Below are 21,894 nucleotides of genomic sequence, written 5' to 3'. Positions count from 1 at the left end.
CAGGATTCTGCTGGAGAAGCTCTATTAATTGAAGGGTTTAAGTCCCTTTGCTGTGTCCCTCCTTGTCTTGTGATACTTACTGTACTAGAAATGCAGCCATTTGTTTCACATCAATGGGGGGGTAATAAGAGGTGAAACATTTCACTGGGTATCAAGTTGCTACTTGGGGATTTTTAACACCCAGTGAATTACCCCTAATATAGTGCAATGTAATTGTACTTTAAAGGATGGTAACAACTTTTCTTTGAAGGAAGAATTCATCTTGAAATACCTTAAAATCATGCACAATCATAAATGGGAAAACAACTCAAGAAAAATACCAAAATTACTGAAATACTACTTAAATATAATAATATATATGCTGCAGCTCCAACCCGGCCCAAGGAAAGTCTCCCATAGGGCTCAATGGCACTCTGCAGCTCCAACCCGGCCCAAGGAAAGTCTCCCATAGGGCTCAATGGCACTCTGCAGCTCCAACCTGGCCCAAGGAAAGTCTCCCATAGGGCTCAATGGCACTCTGCAGCTCCAACCCGGCCCAAGGAAAGTCTCCCATAGGGCTCAATGGCACTCTGCAGCTCCAACCCGGCCCAAGGAAAGCCTCCCATAGGGCTCAATGGCACTCTGCAGCTCCAACCCGGCCCAAGGAAAGTCTCCCATAGGGCTCAATGGCACTCTGCAGCTCCAACCCGGCCCAAGGAAAGTCTCCCATAGGGCTCAATGGCACTCTGCAGCTCCAACCCGGCCCAAGGAAAGTCTCCCATAGGACTCAATGGCACTCTGCAGCTCCAACCCGTCCCAAGGAAAGCCTCCCATAGGACTCAATGGCACTCTGCAGCTCCAACCCGGCCCAAGGAAAGTCTCCCATAGGGCTCAATGGCACTCTGCAGCTCCAACCCGGCCCAAGGAAAGCCTCCCATAGGGCTCAATGGCACTCTGCAGCTCCAACCTGGCCCAAGGAAAGTCTCCCATAGGGCTCAATGGCACTCTGCAGCTCCAACCCGGCCCAAGGAAAGCCTCCCATAGGACTCAATGGCACTCTGCAGCTCCAACCCGGCCCAAGGAAAGTCTCCCATAGGGCTCAATGGCACTCTGCAGCTCCAACCCGGCCCAAGGAAAGTCTCCCATAGGGCTCAATGGCACTCTGCAGCTCCAACCCGGCCCAAGGAAAGTCACCATACCGAAGCTTGAATGAATCCAAAACTTTCGTACTTGTTACGACAAATATGATTTTCTTGCGCAAATTCTTGCAAAGTACGGAAATATTGCAGAACATACGCAAAAGTTGTAAACTTTAGAAAAAATACTTATTTTTTTTGTAATCGGACCTGTTGTACCTGATGAATGTGCCCCTAAGTGTTAGCAAGGCACAGGGAGGGAGATGGAGCAGTGCTGGCGGAGGCAAAGTAAAAATGGCCTTCTGCATGACTGTATGAGGTGCAGACTAATTGGAATTGACTATTTAGAAATAGAACCAGGACAAAATATGCATCTTGTTGGTAATTTACCTAAAAAATATTTCCTAAAGTTGCAGCAATCAAGTGTCCACAGGAGGCGTACGGAGGAGTCACAAACAGCTGGTAACAGTTACATAAGTAGGTTTCGTTTATTTAGCACCTGGTGCTAGTGTCACACACCAAGTTTGTTTATTTTAATCCAGAGCAGAGATATTACAGCGGCTCAAATGCCTCCCCATTCTGGTAACTTAAATTTTGCCGTCTGAAGCGAGATTCTCAAGTTCTCATTACAGCTGCGCCCCTGGACAGCATAGAGCAGGGGCAAGAAGGTGGGAAGGGGTTAAACTAGGGAAAACTCCATTGACCCCCAATAATCTGCATGACTTATTAGCACATTAATCAGTGGAACTCTTTGTATGAACTGCGTATTAGCAGCTGTTTATATTGCACATATTGGCCACAATTTTGGCACTGTGCACTTTTGTTCATGGGGGGGCCCCATATAAATAGTTTTGGGGAGGCCCTGTAGGCCATACCTCTCAACTGTCCCGATTTTCGCGGGACAGTCCCTCTTTAGACAGCTCAACCCGCAGTCCCAGATTCTTACTGAAAAGTCCCTCATTTCCCTTTGATCTCCTGCACTGAAGCTAAAAAAGATACAAATATAATTAAAAGTAGCTTTTGGCAGAAAGCCCAGAAATCTTAACGAGCCTCACTTGCATTTAGATACATTGTTTCTCGCTTTTAATGAATAAGGCTGATGCCACACGCATCAAACGCTTGCTGAAAATTCAGCCCTACCGCCTGCTACTTGTGCCTGCGCCCGAATGAATGGAATACGCTCGGGTGCAGGCACATGTAGCCGATATACTCATGAAAAAGCAAGACTTTGCATTCTCACGCCTTTTCATGCGTATATCGGCAGGCGTAGGGCTGAATTTTAAAAATAAGCCCTACGCCGAGTGTGGCATCAGCCTAAAGTGGGCTTTTTGGCAGAGAGCCCAGAAAGGTAAAAAGCCCCCCCCAGATACAATTGTAACTAATAAGCTAAACAGGTCTCTTGGGGGAACTGAGACTCACACCTTAAAGGGCAATTTCACCTTTTTCAGCAAAATTGTAATACACATAAAACAGGACCCCAAAACCCCCAGAAATGTGTTTAAACTTTAAATAACCTGTCAAATTTAGTCAAATGGGAGTGGTATTTAGGGGGTGTGGTCGCAAAAATGGGCGTGGTCAAAAATATTCTGCGGCGCTGTGCGCATTTATTTTTGACCCACTTTTCATTTTCAAAATGTTGGGAGCTATACTGTAGGTAACAATACATAACACACACTTGACCCTCTCCTATACTGCCTTGCTGCCAAATCCTTACTGCCAGGAGCAAAATTTGTAGTTTGAAGTAGCTGGAAAGAGGGAACTACCATACAGAATCCCCTTGTATAGTTGCTATGCCACTGATTTTGGAGGTAAATTTCCTATTTCTGTTGCGTTTTTGGCAATTAAGGGGTGCCTAGAAGTTAGTCAAGGTAGATAATTGTATATAAATAGGGGAGCAGGTTATAGAGGAGAAAGGTTGTGGCATGACAGCCAGTGGAAAGAGGTCAGAAATGGAAAAGCAAATACAAGACAAAAGTACATATTGGTTTGTGTAATAAAGCTTTTTTTAAAAAAAGAAAAAAAAAACCCTATCCTGATTGGCTGCAAAGTGTTCGCCCAAGTCGCTTTGCCTGACGTCAGTTAAATGCGCCCCGCTACTTGACAATGTTTAGAAAACCGAAGCGAGCGATTCGTGTGAGGAAAGCGGAGTCCAGCGAGGAAGAGGAGCGGGAAGAAGAGAGTGAGCAACCCCGGGCCAGGGAGCAGAGGAGGCCAGCCGGCCGCGGCTTATTTTGTGGGACTGAGCGAGGGAAGAGGGCCGAAGCGGCGCAGGGAGACGGGGCTGGGAGTGATGCGGCGCGGAGAGACGGGGCTGGGAGTGATGCGGCGCGGAGAGACGGGGCTGGGAGTGATGCGGCGCGGAGAGACGGGGCTGGGAGTGATGCGGAAGGGGAACCGGATCCCAGTGAAACAGTCGGGACTGCTCCTGTGGAACCCGAATTCTCTATTCGCTTTACAGCCCCGCCCACCCTGCTGAGCTTCGCTGAGGAGAGAGAAGGTGAGGCAAAACTCTGCCCTTGGCCCCAGCTGAACCCAGAGTGGGAAACAAGTCATTCCTTATTCCCTGCCCGGTAGCTCATTCCTTGCCCTGTGCCCCAGGCAGTACAAATATCCCACACTTGGTACCAACACATTGACTTTTCCTTATGAAGAGGGACGTTATAACACAGGGGTTGGCCTCAGTCTCCCACAATATGTTGGAAATTCTCCTGCAATGGCAGGGTCTGGTTATCCGTATTCAGTTACAGTCCTGTTGACTTAGAGATGAAAATCCACTGAGTAGCAATATGCCCCATGTGCCTTTGCCCTTGGCATTTTCTGTATATAAATCACCGTTATCTAAACTATGCCCGGCCATTCTATTGTTGTGTTAAACTGCAGCTCAAACAATCAAGTGCCAGCAATTGTTGTACAACAGTTGAAGGACTGAAAGATGGGCATTCTTGTTTGTATTTTTTTGCCCTCTTCAGTTTTGTTCCCCAGCCATCCTCCATTGCCCACGTCTGGCTTGTATTATGCCATGTATCTAAAGCTTACAATCCAATTTCCTAATTATTGATATGCCTATCGCTCATCAGTAGCAAGTTCCCCTCCTTGTATGGTCACCTGGTCTAATTCAGTTTGTACACATTTAGGGTAATGTCCTATGGAGAGATTAACAATAGAAAAAATGTTCAGCACACCACTTACACCAGTGATCCCCAACCAGTAGCTCGTGAGCAACACATTGCTCCCCAACCCCTTGGATGTTGCTCTCAGTGCCCCCAAACCAGGTAGTTATATTTGAATTCCTGACTTGGGGGCAAGTTTTGGTTGAGTATAAACAAGAATTACTACCAATAAAGCCCCCTGTAAGCTGATAGGGTGCATAGAGGCTGCCTAATAGCCAATCACAGCCCTTATTTGGCTCCTCCATGAACTTTTATGGTGCTTGTGTTGCTCCCCAAGTCTTTTTACATTTGTCTGTGGCTCACGAGTAAGAAAGGTTGGGGACCCCTGACTTACACACTTCCATAGGGTGCTTCAATTTCTCGGCTGCTCCTAAGCCATTCCATGTACTTTACAAAGGGAAGAAGCACACCAATTTGTCGGCCATGCCTTTCAACACATTTATTGCAGTGGCACAAACTTTCGGGGGTTACCCCCTTCTTCAGGTGCAATGAAGAAGAACCTGAAGAAGGGGGTAATGCCTGAAAGCTTGTGCCACTTACTTTCTGCAATAAATGTGTTGAAAGGCATGGCCGACAAATTGGTGTGCTTCTTCCCTATGCAGAGATTAGTCACCGGCGATAGATCTCTGCCACTGCAGGCGACTAATCTCTGCGAAGTGCCTTTCCGCCAGCAACAAAGGGAAAAGGCATATGTGCCGCTTTGGTTTTCAGCAGTCTCTCAAAGGTGCCTGCAGAAAGGAAACTTTGTGCGACTTCGGAAAACCAAAGCGATGCCTATGCCTTTCCACCATCTACTCCCTTTGTTGCTGATGGGAAGGAGAGATTAGTCGCCCGTGATAGATCTCTGCTACCGCAGGTGACTAATCTCTCCATAGGACATTACCCTAAGAGAGTGGATAGCAAACTGAGTTTCTGCCCCCCATGAGGAACATAAATGACAAACCGCCTCGGGGGGGGGGGCAGAAGGCTGGAACTAAATAGAATATTAGTTTGGTGACATAGATAGTCACAGAAGCCCAATGTCAAGGTCAGTAAGAACAAAGTTTATTTGCTGTACTGGAAATCATTAGAACTATTGCTGTTAAAGGAGAAGGAAAGTCATTTTGGCATTTTACTGCCAACAGATTAGCCACATTAGTGCCACCTAGAACACTATATGTATTCTGCAGAAAGCTTTACCATGTCTGAGTAAAGAGCCCTAGAAGCTCCCTCTGTTTGTTTGAGATTGCAGCTGCCGTTTTAGCTTGGTCTCCGTAGCTTCCGTGCTGCAGCTCTAGCTGCTGGTAGCTCAGATCACACACTCTTTTATGGGAGGGGAAGTGAATTGTTATGAATTTTGATGGGAGGGGGATTGAATTGTTATGAATTTTGATGGGAGGGGGAGCAAAAAAACCGAGAGGTAAGGAGAGAGCTTCGCAGACTTTTGTCCATGCCCTGAAGGAACTCTAAAGGACAGGAAGTCTGATACTTAAGAGGATGTTTATAAAAAGAAACACAGGATTTCTTATACAATTGTTGCACCTTAAGGCTGTGAATGCCAGGCTGTTTTAATTCGAACCCCTTTAAGTACACACATCTCTGCCTATTCTGTATGTACTCCAATGGCAGAAACCCTTTTCACTCTGTCTTTTATTTTAGGATTTGTGTGTAAGCCAAGGGTAGTGTTTAATATGTTTTCTTGGTAAAATGGCATTTATATCAGGATGCCTACAGCACAGAGCTTTGGGGGGAGCTGTTGTCCCCATTGAGCTGTCCCTCGAATCTCAAATTACTATACAAAGCATATAGTCCTAATATTTATCTTTTCCCTGTGAAGATGCAGACTTCAAGATCAAGAAGCCCAGTGTCAATGCAGTGGTATTTCAAGTGCAGAAAAAGACAGAAAAGAACTCCATAATTAAGTCCTATAAAAAAGGTAAATGTATTTCTATAATCCAGGAACATCCACCCCTTAGAATATAGTTATTAAACACCAGTTTGTTCCTTTCTATGTACAAGAATTGTTATATTATTTTTACAATCCATTACTGATCAGCATATTGTCTCTGGGTGAAGATAATGATATAAATACATACATGCATGTAGCCTACAGAGTCTACATATGTGTGTATCAAGTAGATTTGTTTCAGCACATTACTAATAGTGTATGGTGACTGATGTTTTGTTTTTGTTTGGGAAAAGAAAGAGCAGCCAAGACAGAAAGTGACAGTGACTCTGAGGTGGAGGGTCTGGAAGAAGATGGAGCAAAGTCCAAGAGTGACAGCAGCTCTGAGCTGGAAGATCAGAGAGAAGATGGAGCAAAATCAGAGAGTAACAGTAGCTCAGAGGTGGAGAATAAAGACCCTCAGCCACAAGAAAGGTCAGACTCTCCAAACTCTGGAATGGGCAGCTCACCTACATCTCCTGACTCTGGCATCACAGGTTTGTGGCTATAAGTTACACATTTTCTATATTCCTGTTAATATTATTTGATATACTACCGTTCGTGCAAGGAGCCTTGTATTACTAGCTGCATGACATGGGCAATAACCATTCCCTACTCTGATTCTCAATTTATTAACTAAGCAGTAAGTGGAGCAAGTTATAGACACAAATTTAGAGATGGTTTCATATGTTTTTGTAGCGGTTAAGCAGGAAATGTGAAGTGCATGGGTGTTTTTCTTCAACTTCAACTACTTTGTTACAATGTAAACAGTTACTAACTGCTTCACCAGCTATAGTGAAACATAACATAGTGAAACAGGCTCCCCAGTCCGTGTGACTGTGTGTTATGGGGCAATATAAAATTGATAGGATTAAACAATAAGTGAACTTTTATTTCTGTCTTTAAATTTAGTCTTAACAGCCCCCAGAATGCACTTTCTCTGCATTCAGTCCTGTTTTGTTTCTAAATCACAAGCAGCTCAACTGCAGCTCTTTAGCTACTTCCTTATCTAAGCTCTCCTTCTCTTTCCGACTGTGAAGATGTCAAAAAAGGTGCTTACTGCACCTGCCTGGTTGATTTCCATTGGAGCAGAGGCAGTAAGCAGGTGCGGCAGATAGCTTTTTGATATCTTCAGTGTCAGAGAGGAAAGGAGAGCTCAGAAAAGAAAAGGGGATGGAGCTTCACACTAGACAAGGAGGTAGCTAAAAGAGCTGCAGTTGAGCTGTCTGTGTGGAAATGAAATAAGACTGAATGCAGAATATTATTATTGTTTAGGCTTACTTATCCTTGTATTAAAAAATTTCCATAATGACCCTCTCGCACACTCTTCTGTAGCTTGCATGAAGCCCCCCATAAGCATAGGGTTTTTTTTACTTATTTGGTAGCCCAGATTTAACTGTTGAACCTGGAAGTAATGCCTAAAAATGTTAACTTGTGTTTCTGCTAATGCAACGCCAGGAAACTTGTCCTTGCTCTTTAGCTTTGGCTTCACCTTTGTTTCCAATCAGTGTAGGTGCTATTCCAGGCGCTAAGGTCATTCGAGCAGCTAGAAGGCGGCGCAGGTTGGCCCGAGCTCAAGGTGATTATATACCCATTGGCACAAAGCAGGAAATGTCCAGTTCCAGCCAGTCAGAAAGTGACAGTGACATTGATGATCACGAGAGAAGAATCAAGTTTGCCCCGGGAACAAAGACTTTGCGAGAGCAGATGGAAGAGGAAATGTGTACGTTTGTGGCAAAAATGTTTATTCTGTATCTGTACATTCCAGAGAACTGCATGATATATGCACCTCAGACTGCTTGCAGGGTATAGAGGAGGACAAGGTATCCATTAATTAATATCAGTTGGTGGGCCAGTGTGAGTTAAAGGAATACTTGACCAAAACGTTACAATGGCTTTACTATAGAGAGTTCCTGGGCCCTTGGCCACATGTTAGATTGTAAATGGGTTGGAATCACAGGTTGGACCGGGGGGGGCTTATTTATGCTCTCATCTGCCTGCAATATCCATCAGTAAGTGTGGAGGCCAAGTGCACAAAGAAAATGATACCTTGTATTTAATCGCACACTAACAAAGGTCATCATGGGTTCTGTGACCATGTCAAAATGAGCATAGACCACCATCCCCCCCCCCCCCCAGAAGGGCTTTTTTGTTTACTTCTATTAAAGGCTTTTCCTGATATTGTATTTTACTTCATTCCTTTTGCCTTCTTTCTTTCTTTTCAGCATCAAACAGTGACTCTGAGATGCATAAAAGTGAAGATGAAGAGGATTTGCAAGACAAATGGGAGGAACAGCAAATACGGAAAGCTGTCAAATATCAAAAGGTCATTTTTATTACAGTTATTATGGACTTCCTGCTATGCCTAATATTGCAAGGCAACAAATTCATTTTAGTGGATGTACACAGAGTAGCCTGTACACTGCATTTTACATGCTTGTTCTTTACATGGGAGCCTGAAACATGCATATTCTATTATATATTCCGACTAAAGTGACAACAGTGGTTTCTTATATCTCACCCTCATTGCAACCATAACTAAATTGATATTCTTCTCTGACCAAGATAAGGAATTTCAATTAATAAAAGTATATTTAAAGATGTGTTTCAACCACACACTAACTATGCCATATTGCAAGCAAGCCTGCTGTTTGGTTCATACAAGAGAAATACACAAAAGACCTGTAACTTTATGAAAGCCGTACTTATAGCCCCAAGCTACTTATGTAAGGACATCCGTGGGTACCTAGGTTGTAGTTGTGTTTTTTTTTTTCCATGCACCAAATATGACTGTTCAACAGTCGTTACACAATTTGATGCCTTGGCTTATACCACTTTGGAAAATTCCGCCTTGGCTGCATTTCTTGAGAAGATATCAACAATGGATCTTTCTGTGACCCAGTTGTTACCAAAATTTTGGAGTCTCCCAACTCCCTGGAAACTGCTCCTCCAAAAGCAAACCTCGCCAATTTTGTGTCTAAGATACCATATGCCTGTTGACTGTGTGGGTGTCTGTTATGGGGAAGTCTCTACAATATAATTGAAGGAATGAGAGCTTCTCATATTGCCTCAGAAGCTGCCCCTCTCCTTCTCAAGATACTTTTAGGTCTTGAATCCCTAGGGCATCCCGGATCTTATAAATATATTTTGGCAGCAGAGGAAACAGATGAGGGTAACTTTTTTCCAAGTAACCAAAGTATCATTTTGTAATTCCTCCCCCCCCCCCTCCCCAAAAAAAACCCATTTGGGGCTTAATTTCCCATTTTGGTTGTGTTTCCATTTCCTTACAGCAGTGGAATCCAAACTCTGAGACTGTCCCCCTGAGAGACACTAATACCTATTTGTTCTCTTAGCATACACCTGCCTAGCTTAAAGGTCAGTTAGGGTGAGATTTGGGGAGAAAACATATTTTGCTGTCCTAGATATTCTTTGAATTATAGATGAATGATGGATACACTGATATTTATGCATCTGCAACCTTCTCTGGCACTGCTGAAACTTGCATCTTGGCAGAGGCACAACAGGTTCTGACGTAGCTGCACTTTTATATACGACAAATGTCTTGTATATTTGTACATTCAGATTAGTTATCTAGTAATGAAAATGTCTTGGAACATCCATGCAGCTTTTTGCCATATGTAGAGCCTCACACCAGGTGTGCTAATTCAGGCTTTTCTGACTGATTAGGTTTATGGTCTCTTAGGGAATGGATGAGGATTTGCCACAAGTGAGAATTCCACCCAAGAGTAAAAAGAGTGTTGAACCAAGGATTTCTCTGCCACCAGTAACTGCTGAAGACATAAAAAAGAAACTGGCTTCACGGTAAGTTTGCCCTCTGTAAAAACTTGCTTGGTGCAGATAAATTAATGATCTGGAGCTGTTTTACTTGGTTTGTGCAAGGGTCCCTGGTTTCATTGTAGGCAGTCCCTAAGGCTACAGAGTACAGTGTCATCGGGAATCATGGGGCCCTATACTAAGTTACCATCGCCCATTATTGACCCATTAATTACCTGAGTCCTTGGGCTGGCTGCCTTTTTCTTGCCCCTCATTCACGCTATTAAAACCCCACTTCCTTTTCCAGCTGTGAATCAGACTTTTTTCTTATGGGGACCCCTCTGACGTGGGGTCCCTGATTGCAGTATACCCTTGATGAGTCCCTGATTGCCATTCTTGACAATTCTGGAACCTTTTGGCCACATAATAAGTTTGGCTTATGTTGATGTCCTTGTAATTTATTTATTTTTTTTAGGTTGAATTCCTTTCATGAAGTCCACCGGGCACATGTTGCTGAGCGAGAAAAGTATGTTAGTGATCTGGACAGTGCAAAAACCACACTAGAAAAGCTTGAAATGTCTTCCAGTGAGCAAACCTATAAGTTTTTCAAGGAGATGAAAACCTATGTAGAAAACTTTGTTGACTGTGTGAATGAAAAGGTATGTGATGGGAATCTTCATCCACATAATGGGAAAAAAAATAACTCTAAGCAGGTTTCCAATATAAATACATTTTTTTTGTTTGTTTTTTTTATTTGTAAAAAAACAATTATTGCAAGGCTCCTCAAACAATATTGCAAGAAGCCAGTTAATTTTATGACCCTGGGATACACTTGAACCAACTTGTGGCATTCAGTTCTGGGTTAGTCCGACAGGCATGTCATTAATCTTGAATATAAATTGTAGCTAACTTGCTGACGTGCTTCTTTGAAATTCATTAGCCTGCAAATTATCTTGCATTAAAGCAATTCTGATAGTGCTGAACTTTTCATGTCCTAATGTCTGATTCTCCATGGATCTTATGTTTTCTTTACAGATAGCCCAGATCAATAGGCTTGAATTAGAGATGATTGAGATTTTTCAGAAACGAGCTGAATCCTTGAATAAGCGCAGGCAAGATGACCTTCGGAATGAGTCTGTAGCTGTTCAAAATATATCTGGTTAGTATGGCAGTAATCAATACATACGGTTACGAGCTTCATGAGTGTGTAGATATGGATGACATTTAACACTTATTTCCTATATAATTTTATCATGTAATGAATGTTTGCTGATGAAAGCAGGTCTTGCATTGCATTCATATATCCATAATCACAAGAGGCATAATCTCCAGCTAAAAACCACTGGTATTAAGGGCAAGGGCACACAGTGTTGGCTCTGCTGCTCTCTAGGCAGGCATAGAGAAGTGGATCTGCTATCTTCTGCAACTCTCTGTGTATCTGCACTGACAAGTACAGCTTCCACCAGAGTGCAGGTACGCAAAGCTGAGATCAGCCCAAAAAACACAAAGGCAGGCATTTTCAATGCCGATTTCCACTCCTCCAATCTGGTGGAAGCTGTACGTGTCAGTGCAGCTACACAGAGCTGAGCTGCAGGAGAGAGTGGATCAGCTTCTCTCAACTTAAAAACAAAACACCTTGCCCTAAAGCTTCCATATGCCCTAGTCTTGTGGGACACACAACACCGTCTGATGGGGTTAATTAGAAATCTGTGTAGCTTGCCATTAGCAGAAACCCTACCAGTAATAACTATTCGCAAGTATGTAAAATTTTTAAAAAAAAGTCAGACATGATGGAATAACTAGCACCGTAATTTCTAAAATGAAAGCCATAATATTACATTTTATATCTGATTGAATGGTTATTTACTAATTACATTTTTCTGTGAAACGCAGAAACTTGACCTACAGGCTTTGGCTTATGCTTTCTATTTTGTTTGTGGCACAGGAACTAAAGATGCCAATGGCCAGACTACAGACCTGATGACTGATTGTGAGTTACGAAGGTGAGTTAAATTAAAAGGCTGCTTGTTGGAATCACTAACAAAGTACCTGAAGATCAGTGTAATATTCAATGGACCGTGATATTTTGGGCCCTAAAACCCTTAGTCATATTGACACCTTTTCTAAATGATGCCAGTGTTCTCTTGGTGCATATGCAATCTCCCTGTATGCCTTTCCCAACTGTCCAACAATGACTGCAGAAGGGTGCATTGGCGTTTGGCACAGAGCTGCTGTACTGCAGCAAATAAGGACTTTTAGAGGAGAACCAAAGAAGAAGGGTAGAAATGCTGCTCATTATATTCTGGGTTTGTGTACCAGCCTAACGCTACCACAGCCCTTTACTAGTGAAGGTTCATGCTTGTTGTAGCTTCTCATCTTCTTTACCAATTTAGATTGTAAGTTCTACAGGCCAGGGACCTTCTTACACTTGTCTCTAACACTTAGCTCTTAAATTATTACATTGTGCATTTGTTCTCAGTGTATGTACTTTTTGTTTCAGAAAGAAAAGAAGGCAAAAACGGAAGGAGTGTGGGGACTCAGATCACTATGAAGGGATGTCTAGTGATGATGAACTGTCCACTGATGATGAGAGGAGTTTCCAGAAAAACAGAGGTACCCTGATTGCACTGCACTGAACAATGTAAAAATCATCCAAGCTGTTCCCGGCTGCCAGCGCTAAGGGCTTGCTGCCAGCCTCATGATGCCGAAAGGCATTCTGGTGTCCATGGGATTTCTGAGTTACAGTTTGATATTTAGACAGAGTGCTAAAACTTAGATGGCAGAAATTCTTCTGTAAAAATAACAGCAGAAGTGCTGGCTGAAAGATAAGAATGGTTTGTAAAGTAACAAAGTCCTTGGGGAGTAAAAAGTTACTTGTACCTGAGTGAGTAAAGCAGAGTATGGCAGGAAAGTTTCCATGGAGAGGAGGTACATTTGCTCATAGTTAAGATTTTCTTCCTGCATAAAAAGATTACAATGAAGTGCACTCCTGTCTTGCTTCATTGTTGTGATTAAAGGATAAGTCAACCCAAAATATATATATATTTTTTTTGCCTACTAAAAGAAAACATAATTCTATGCAATGTACATTCTTTGCAAATTTGCAATGGTTTTTGACTTATTTGTATACAGCATATAATTGCTATTACAAGTAGTGTTTGCCTGTCCTTTTCTAGGCCTAGGAGATATCAACTCACAAATTTCCAGTGGACTGCAATAATCCTTCAGATGCAGTTTCAGCAGGGCCTGCGTCAAGGTGTAGGTGCACTGAATAAAACAATACATAGGAAAAATGCATTAGAGCTTGAAGGAGGCAGTGTCCATACTACATGTGACGTAAGACATGCTTGGGAAGACTGCATCAGAGGCAGTCGGTACATTGAAAATTTGGAAGTTGATATCTCTTAAACCATTTATTTTTGATAATGCATATATATTGAAAAATAATTGTTTAGTGGAGAGAAAGCTGTATAAAAAATATTGTTTTGAAGGTGAACCACCTCTTTACAGCGTTACGGACTTATTCCTATTAAAATTAATAGGAACTTGTCAGTCATTAAAATCATGCAATCATTAAAGCCAAAAGTCTCCCAAAGCTGCCCCCAGTTCAGTGATACATGCCGAAGGCCAGTACTTTAACATGGCTAAAGGTTCTGCTGCAGTTGTTTCAGTCACACTGGGGCGTGGGCAATCCTTCCATAGGCTAATTACAAATGAAAATAAAACCCCAGCTTATAAAAGAATTGTCTCCCCCACTAGGCTGGGGGCGGCTTTGGGGGGACTTTTGGCTGTAAAGATTTTAATTCCTCAATTCTTCCCTTATGCTGAAGCTTTCCTATGGATTTTCATAGTGATGCATCAGTATAGCTTTAACATGGTTCAGCATTGAAAATAAATGCCAGAAGGCTAGCCAGGATGTTTCCTCCTAAGAAGCTATTGCAGCTTGTACCTAAGGGATCACAGAATCAATTTACATGTCACAAAAGTTTTTTTGACCTGTTTTTTATTCCCTCCAGAGAGCATCAGGGCACAGAGTAAAACCATATTTGAGGATGTGCATGAAGATTTCCACCAGATAAAGAATATCCTGTCCAGATTTACAGAGTGGAGAGGGAGATTTCCTGAGTCCTATTACGATGCCTACATTAGCCTGTGCCTCCACAAACTACTGAATCCAATAATCCGAGTGCATCTGTTAGACTGGAATCCCTTGGAGGTGAGAAAACTTGTTTTATTCAGTGCTCTTTGCAGTAATGTTATAAAGCAAACAAAACGGTGAAAAAAGTGAAATGTCAGAAGTCTGATAATGGCAGGTTTCTATTACACGCAGAAGTTGAATACAGCTCAAAGAACCAGTAGCCTTCCAGCATTGCTGCACTAAAGGTTAGGTTAATCTGCCCAAATTATTACCAAGTCTAACAGCAATGCATTCCTGCCACACAGGGCTGATGTTTCATTGCTGTACACACAGACTTGACTGTCATTTCTCATTGCAAAGTGTGGTGCCTGTATGACCTGCTTAAAGACCTGCTTAAAGAGGTTGTTTAACTTTTACTGTCATGTAGAGAGCACTATTCAGAGACAATTTTGCAGTTGGTCTTTATTTTTTATTTGTGGTTTTTAAACTATTTAGCTTTTTTATCAGCAGCTCTCCAGTTTGGAATATCCGCAACTGGGTCTTATTGACCAAAGCAACCAGGTAGTGGTTTGAATGAGAGACAGGAATATGAATAGAAGAGGGCCTGACTATAACGATAAGTAAAAAAAAGTAACAAAAGCTGGAAAGAGTCAGAAGAGAAAAGCAAATAATTCAGAAACTATAACAAATAAAAAGATGCTTAGAAATGGCCATTCTGTAACATATAAAAAGTTAACCACCCTTTTAAGAAAGCACATCACGATCTACATGGTTTGCCAATATTTAACTTGCCATTGGTTCTCAGGATAAAAAAGATCTGGAAGAGATGACATGGTACCAAGACTTAGAAGAGTTTTGCTATAGGGAGAATGAGCTGGAGATGAATGACGAGAATTCGGACCATAAAGTCCTGTCCGCTGTGATTGAGAAAACGGTTATTCCAAAAGTTTCAGGTACTTTTTTTTTTTAATACTCAGCGTTAAGATACCTGTTCCCAAACTTTCCCACGTTCCCAGACTGATAAGATAGCCAGAACCACACCATGGTTCTGTAAATGTAAAATCTATTCTTTAATCTATAAGACTGAAATTCAAGCCAAGTCTGGGGTGTGGTACATTATAAAGATACACACAGTAATGCAGGAAATTGCCATATACCTCATCAGCCATGATTGTGTTACCAACTATACTCCCGTTGGATCATCTAAGGCAGTGATCTCCAATCAGTGTCTTACGAGCAACATGTTGCACACCAACTCCTTGGATGTTGCTCCCAGTGGCCTCAAAGCAGGTGTTTATAACTTGCCACCAAGTCAGGAATTGCATAAAAACAAGATGTGCTACCAAACAAGATCTCCTGTAAGCTGATAGTGTGCATAGAGTTTACCATATAGCCAATCACAGCCCTATTTGGCACCCACATGAAATTTTATGATGCTTGTATTGCTCCCCAAGCCTTTTTACATCTGACTATTGCTCAAGAGTAAGATACATCAGGGGCCCCAGCCTAAGGTATAACTTGTTTCGCGTGGAACTATAACCCCACAGGACACGAGTCTAGGCATTAATAATTAGTGACTGCTATGAACCAGAAGTGTGTTGTGGGTGCACATCTGGTTTGCTGAGCCACAGTATCTCCCTGACAGCCAAGGGCCACAACCTGCCTAACTCTGAGCTGAATTCTCCACTTAATTAATTATAGGCCCTTACTTGGTACACACTGACCGATACCTTGGACATTGCAGTTAATGTTCTGACTGCTGTCATTTCTATAGGTAGCAGCTATCCCAGGGCAATATATCTGCAGTCTGGTTTATCTCCAGCTGCTTGATGTGGCTGTGCTGCAGCCTCCTGTCACTTCATGCCAGATTCACCTCATTGGCCCATTAAGAAGAGCATCAGATCAGTTATTATCAGTGGAGACATTGTCCTACTCTTCAGCCTGGAGGCTGCTAAAGCCAGTATGTGATCGTTTATATATCTAATTCAAAGCTGTGAAAGTCCTTTCATAATGTCTCCCTTAGGATTTGTTGAACTCTTGTGGGATCCACTATCCGCTGTACAGACTGACAACCTAGCGCATTTCTGCAAAACAAATGTCAAGCATAATGAGTCCAGTAAAGCAGTGCAGGTAAGTGGGAGTGCCCTGCTAAATTGCTACTGTTATTGCCCACAGACAGGCAGCCTTCAGCATTCCAAGATGAGTTTAGATCCCCTGCTATAAAGGTACTGCAACATCTGAAATCAAAACCCAGAACTCCAATGTTCGCAATGCTAATCACTGCTTCATTACACCACCAGCAGTTCAGCTGAAGTGTCAAGGGAATCTGATTCTGGTTATAAAAATACAATATAAGATGTAAATAAAACTATACAGTTATTTATAAAGTGTTTTTCTTTACCCTTTATCGATTTTTATTACACTTAAGGGCCTGATAAATTGTCTACTTTCAACAATGAAGAAAGCCATTGAAGATGATGTGTTTATTCCTCTCTTTCCAAAAAGGTAGGTCATTAGTCACTGCTAAATACACAGCCTTTTACCGCAGTATTGCTAAATAATAAATGCGATACAATAAAATAGGAAACCCAGAAGTGCATCTCTGCTCCTCCACATTTATAAACAATAGGGAAATCTGCACCTTGAGAGTAACCATTTCGTCACTGTTCTACCTGCAAATGCATGTTGGCTTGAAATGCTGTATTTTATATAGTGAATCAGCCATGCTCTAACAATAATGATTTAAAGGAACAGTAACACCAAAAAATGAAAGTGTATAAAAGTAACTAAAATATAATGTGCTGCTGCCCTGCACTGGTAAAAGTTGTGTGTTTACTTCAGAAAGTCTACTATAATTTATATAAATAAGCTGCTATGTAGCCATGGAGGCAGCCATTCAAAGGAGAAAAGGCACAGGCACATAGCAGATAACAGATAAAACACTATTGTTTTCTACAGAACTTATCTGTTATCTGCCATGTAACCTGTGCCTTTTTTCCAGCTTGAATGGCTGCCCCCGTGGCTACACAGCAGCTTATTATATAAATTATAGTAGTGTTACTGTAGCAAACACACCAGTTTTACCAGTGCAGGGCAACAGTGCATTATATATTTATTACTTTAAAGCTTTTTATTTTTTGGTGTTACTGTTCCTTGAACCCCTCAAAGCTCTCCACAGATCCCCATCTTTTGAGTCAGTGGCACTGCACATGCTCAATGTGTCTGGGCTGCTGTTGCAAAGCAAAGCTTTGAGGTTGTTGGAAATCATCAAGCAGGCAATGAGGTTCCATCTGCCAAAGAAGCTGATGCTACAGGGATGATAATTAAATTCTGATGCAGAATACACTGGATTTTGTGCTGCCATGTAACATGATTCTGGATTACTAATTAGACTTGTATTGTATCTTTCATATTGTGTATGTATGTATGTTGTGAGTCGGTCCCTAAGCTCAGGTAAGTGAGAACAGCCGTGTACTGGGAAGCAGCAGAATAAAATATGGGGAGCTACTGGTGGCATCTTCAAAGGCAAAGGTCTTCTAACATGGCTATGGTGGCCATGGCCTGCTTAAACTTTAGTTGTCCTTTAAGATGACTTCACAAATAAGAGCTGTTGTGTTTCCTGTTAAACATAAACAGCAAAGACTTATCTTAGAAGGACATCCTGAACTCTGGGCCCAACATCCTCTGTTTGCCAGACTGGTAAATAGAGAACAGAGCGCCTTCAAGATCAGTTTAAAGTATGCAGTCCCTTTCTCTTAATTTTTTTTTTTTTAATTTTGCTTGTGAAAAATATCTGTCCCTCTGCCTGTTATGAACTGGGAAGAAAATCATGGAGTAATCACATGGGGGGGAAGGGTATCTATCCGAGAGACTGGGGCTCATTTACTGAGACTGTCCCTTTGTATTTGTATTGGAAGCTGATTTATGGGCATTTCTGTACCTTTATACTATTTGGGAGAGAACTAGCTAATTAGTCCTAGTCTTTTATTAAAGGAGGAACTAAGCTCCATAAAGAATTAGTCTAGAGATAAAGAATTAGTCTAAATATGTTAAACATATTTTGGGATTCTGTACCAGCCCAAGGCCACCACAGCCCTTTAGCAGGTAAGGTCAACCCCCCCCCCCCCCCCCAAAGATGCCCCCAGTATCCCCCCATCTGCTCATTCCCAGCACATGCCCTGGGCTGGTCTCACTTATCTAAGCTTAGTGACTGACTTACAATATCCTGTACTTATATATAGAAAATAAAGTTCTAACAAAATAACAGATTCACGTTATATGGCAGCATAAAAACCAGTGTAGTCTGCATTAGAATCATCTCTGCAGCACAGCTTCTGTAAATTAAGTTTCTGTTGTGTTGATTCTTTTCAGTCCAATTTAGGACTGGTGCAAAATTTTGCACCAAATGCAGAATAGAATATTTTTCAACTTTACTTTGCCCCTTCTTGTTATTCGGTATTTATGTGATTTATGGACTTTAGGAGTATGGTGCAGTTACTCATATATTTCTCAATTCTTTTCCTCCCACATTTCCTTAATAGACTTTTGGAAGACAGATTCTCTCCGCATTCAAGATTCCAAGAAAGGCGTTTCTGGTCTGCTGTGAAAGTAAGTGATGGACATATGGGTATATAATAAATAAATATATATGTATGTGTGTGTGTCATATTACATATATGAACTCAAGTTATGTCTCTTCTGATACAGAACATGCTAAAATATCATACTGAAGCTTTGAAGTAAGAACATCACTTCATGCCAAATTGATCCATTTGTAACTTTACTGGAGTGAGCTCTGATTTAATTTCTAATGCTTGTTCTTCCCAGATGTTCCAGAACGTTCTTTGCTGGGATGGATTCCTCCAAGAAGAGACCCTGCAAGAGCTCAGCCTTGATAAGCTGCTTAATCGATACCTACTGCTAGTAATTCTGAATGCAGAGCCAGGACCAGACAGTGTGAAGAAGTGCAAGAGAGTAAGTAGCCACTCACCGTAGTGCCCTTAGTAACTGAAAAGATCCGGACTGGGATTCACAATAGGCCCTGGCATTTCAAGTACACAGAGGCCCAAACAGCCCCCCACCACTCCAATAAATAGTCAAGACAAATTACAGAGCACTGATCTGTATTTTTTCTTGAGTTGGTGGCCAGTGGCGGAACTGCAAAACAGATCAGCAAAGGAAAAAATTCTGAGGGTTTACTTTCCTTTAAAAAAGTTTTTGCATATCAAGTTGAAGTCCTATAAATAGTGAATGCCTATGGCATCTTACAAAGCCCCTCTGGCCATTGATTTATAGATCCTTTCCTTGCACCTAAGGGTAAGAACCCATGGAGCGGTTCTATCGCCCGAGATAGATCTCTGCTATAGTGGGTGACCAACCATTCCGAAAAAAGCTTTCCACCGACAACAATAGGAGCAGAACAGATGGTTGTCCAGCAGTAAGTTTACAAGCTTATTGTCTCTCAGAGGGATTTTTATGGCCCCCAGCTTGAGAGGTTCCTTGATTTCATAGTATGTCATCATCCTTTTAGTAGAATTCAGCCCTGAACGTGCAATATGAGAGATAATTTGCCCCCCTCCAAGCTGAAAAGCATAGGACTGTGCCAAGATAAGAATTGTTCTGCCGTGACTTCATTCTGCAGGAACGAGCCATTAGGATCGCTTATAGTCCTACAACTATATAAGCACGGGGTTCCTCTGTACTTACCACAGATCTGCAGGGAAGTTCATAGGGTTAGGACCTATCAGGCTTAAGAAACACATATATCAGGGCAAGAATCAGCCCCTACGCTCTGATGAGCTTTTGGATGTGCCTACACACACATCGGATTTCAGCACTGAAACAGGTGAGTTTGCATTTCAGTGCCAAAATCCATTTTGTGCCCTTGCATTCAGGCCGACACAGTGGCTCTGGGTCCAGGCCCATGGAAAGGCTGTTCAGAGCACTGGGGCTGATTTTTGGCCTGCATTTATCTGCAGGCCACGTGTGGCCATTGCCTTAAACATGTGCCTCCTACTAACAGTAACAGACTTTCCTTACTTCCCAGTCTTCCACTGTCATTCAAACAGGATAGTATTTTTTAACAGTATTTTCTTTAGCAGTGACCTCACTATATCTGACCATGCCTTTTCCTGTAGGTGGTTGAATGTCTCCCTCAGAGCTGGTTTAGGAACCTTGAGAGTGGATCATCTCTTCATCGCTTACTGAATTTCAGCAAACACCTACTGCAGTCTATTCATACTCTGCACAAGCTAAATGACAGGTAAATGCTCTGCTTCCTTTCCCAGCATTCTCTCTCTGGTGAGGGGGTGGGGGGTGGGGGGCATGTTGTAGTTCTATACTGCAATTAATTTGGGGCAGGGGGGTGCATCTGCAACCCTGCTGGTTGTCCCTTCAGTCAGTACATATGCAGTCGGCAAGATCATTTCAATGTGCCACATAGAAGTAGTAGTTATTACAGCCGGACATTTTATTCGTCATTTACAGTTTGTAGTATTTGTTTGGAGAATGTTGTCGCCATAATGTAATAAGTATTTGTACTCTCTCCCATTTTAGAGAAAACATGAAGATTTTAGTGTCCCTGCTCTTGAAGATCAAAGCCGTGGACTACGCAGAGGAAGCCATCAGCCAGTATAACCTGGAAGAACTGAAAGTGGTCACGTGATCCCTTTTCAAGCTTCTTGCACCCACCAGCTTTCATAATTATATATTTTATACAATAAAATTGGATTTTTCTCTCCTGATATTTTATTTGCACCAAAGTTAATCCTACAAAAATGTTGAGATTATGTACTGAGCCGCCTCCATCACTTGCATTAACTTCACTTCCAATAGATTAGTCACATTAGTGCAAGCTAGAATGCTATATTTATTCTGCAGAAAGCTTTACCATACCTGAGTATACAGCCCTAGAAGTTCCCTCTGTTTGTTTACGATAGCAGATACCATTTTAGCTTGGTCTTAGTAGCTTTCGTGCTGCTGCTCTGGCTGCTGGTAGCTCAGATTAATAGCAGTATTGGGGAGCTCAACCCTCTGTTAACTTACCCAAGCGGGTATCAGGTGCAAATACTGGAAGAACCTCACCTTGCATGGGGGTCAATATCCAACAGCAAAAAAATCCAGTAGCACGCTAAAGATGCAAGCCGTGAAAAAATTGTGTTTTATTTGCCCAAGTACATATAAACAAGCAAAGAACAACGTTGCTCTTTGCTTGTTTATATGTACTTGGGCAAATAAAACACAATTTTTTCACGGCTTGCATCTTCAGTGTGCTACTGGATTTTTTTGCGGTAGCTCAGATTAAAGCACAGTTGGGAGGGGGAGAGAGATGAGATGGGAGGGGGAGGAGCAAACTAAGCAGACTCGTGTCCTGAAGGATTTTTCTGAGAGCAGGAAATCGGACACTGAAGAACCTGTATACAAAAAAGTATGTGTTTCTTTTGATAGAGGACTTAGTGCAGCGTTTCTGTAAGTGCTTATGGCTGTATTTACATAGACCTTTCTGATAAAGCTTACTTAGTTTTTACCTTTCCTTCTTCTTTAAGTTAACTTTTAGTATGTTATAGAATGGCTACTTATACAAAACTTTTCAATTGGCCTTCATTTTTTTTTCTTATAGTTTATTTGCTGCAGCCTCTTGCCTCTTTCTAGATTTCAAATTGGGGTCACTGACCCCAGCAGTGAGTGTACAATTTTATTGTTACTAATCAGGCCCACCCTTGTTCATATTCCAGTCTCTTCTTAAAAGCAGTACCTAGTTTCTAGGGTAACTTG

The 21,894-nt window shown here is 42.0% G+C and overlaps 1 protein-coding gene across 1 annotated transcript; it reads left to right on the top strand.

Annotated features, from left to right (window-relative positions):
- Window positions 1-3,159: 3,159 nt before the first annotated feature.
- On the top strand, window positions 3,160-20,864 carry gcfc2 (GC-rich sequence DNA-binding factor 2). Its single transcript, XM_002935987.5, has 18 exons — window positions 3,160-3,612; window positions 6,102-6,200; window positions 6,467-6,706; window positions 7,723-7,932; window positions 8,435-8,535; window positions 9,913-10,031; window positions 10,459-10,642; window positions 11,019-11,142; window positions 11,929-11,986; window positions 12,484-12,596; window positions 14,000-14,199; window positions 14,927-15,074; window positions 16,145-16,251; window positions 16,550-16,626; window positions 18,663-18,729; window positions 18,949-19,095; window positions 20,259-20,383; window positions 20,677-20,864. Exons 1-18 carry the CDS (start codon window positions 3,219-3,221, stop codon window positions 20,783-20,785), a joined length of 2,622 nt encoding a protein of 873 aa, XP_002936033.2. The 5' UTR covers window positions 3,160-3,218; the 3' UTR covers window positions 20,786-20,864.
- The last annotated feature ends 1,030 nt before the right edge of the window (window positions 20,865-21,894 follow it).

The sequence above is a fragment of the Xenopus tropicalis genome, chromosome 5 (assembly GCF_000004195.4).
Source record: "Xenopus tropicalis strain Nigerian chromosome 5, UCB_Xtro_10.0, whole genome shotgun sequence".
Classification (NCBI taxonomy): domain Eukaryota; kingdom Metazoa; phylum Chordata; class Amphibia; order Anura; family Pipidae; genus Xenopus; species Xenopus tropicalis.
The sequence above is the reverse complement of the archived record's forward strand: the minus strand, read 5'-3'. Positions and strand labels throughout refer to the sequence as shown.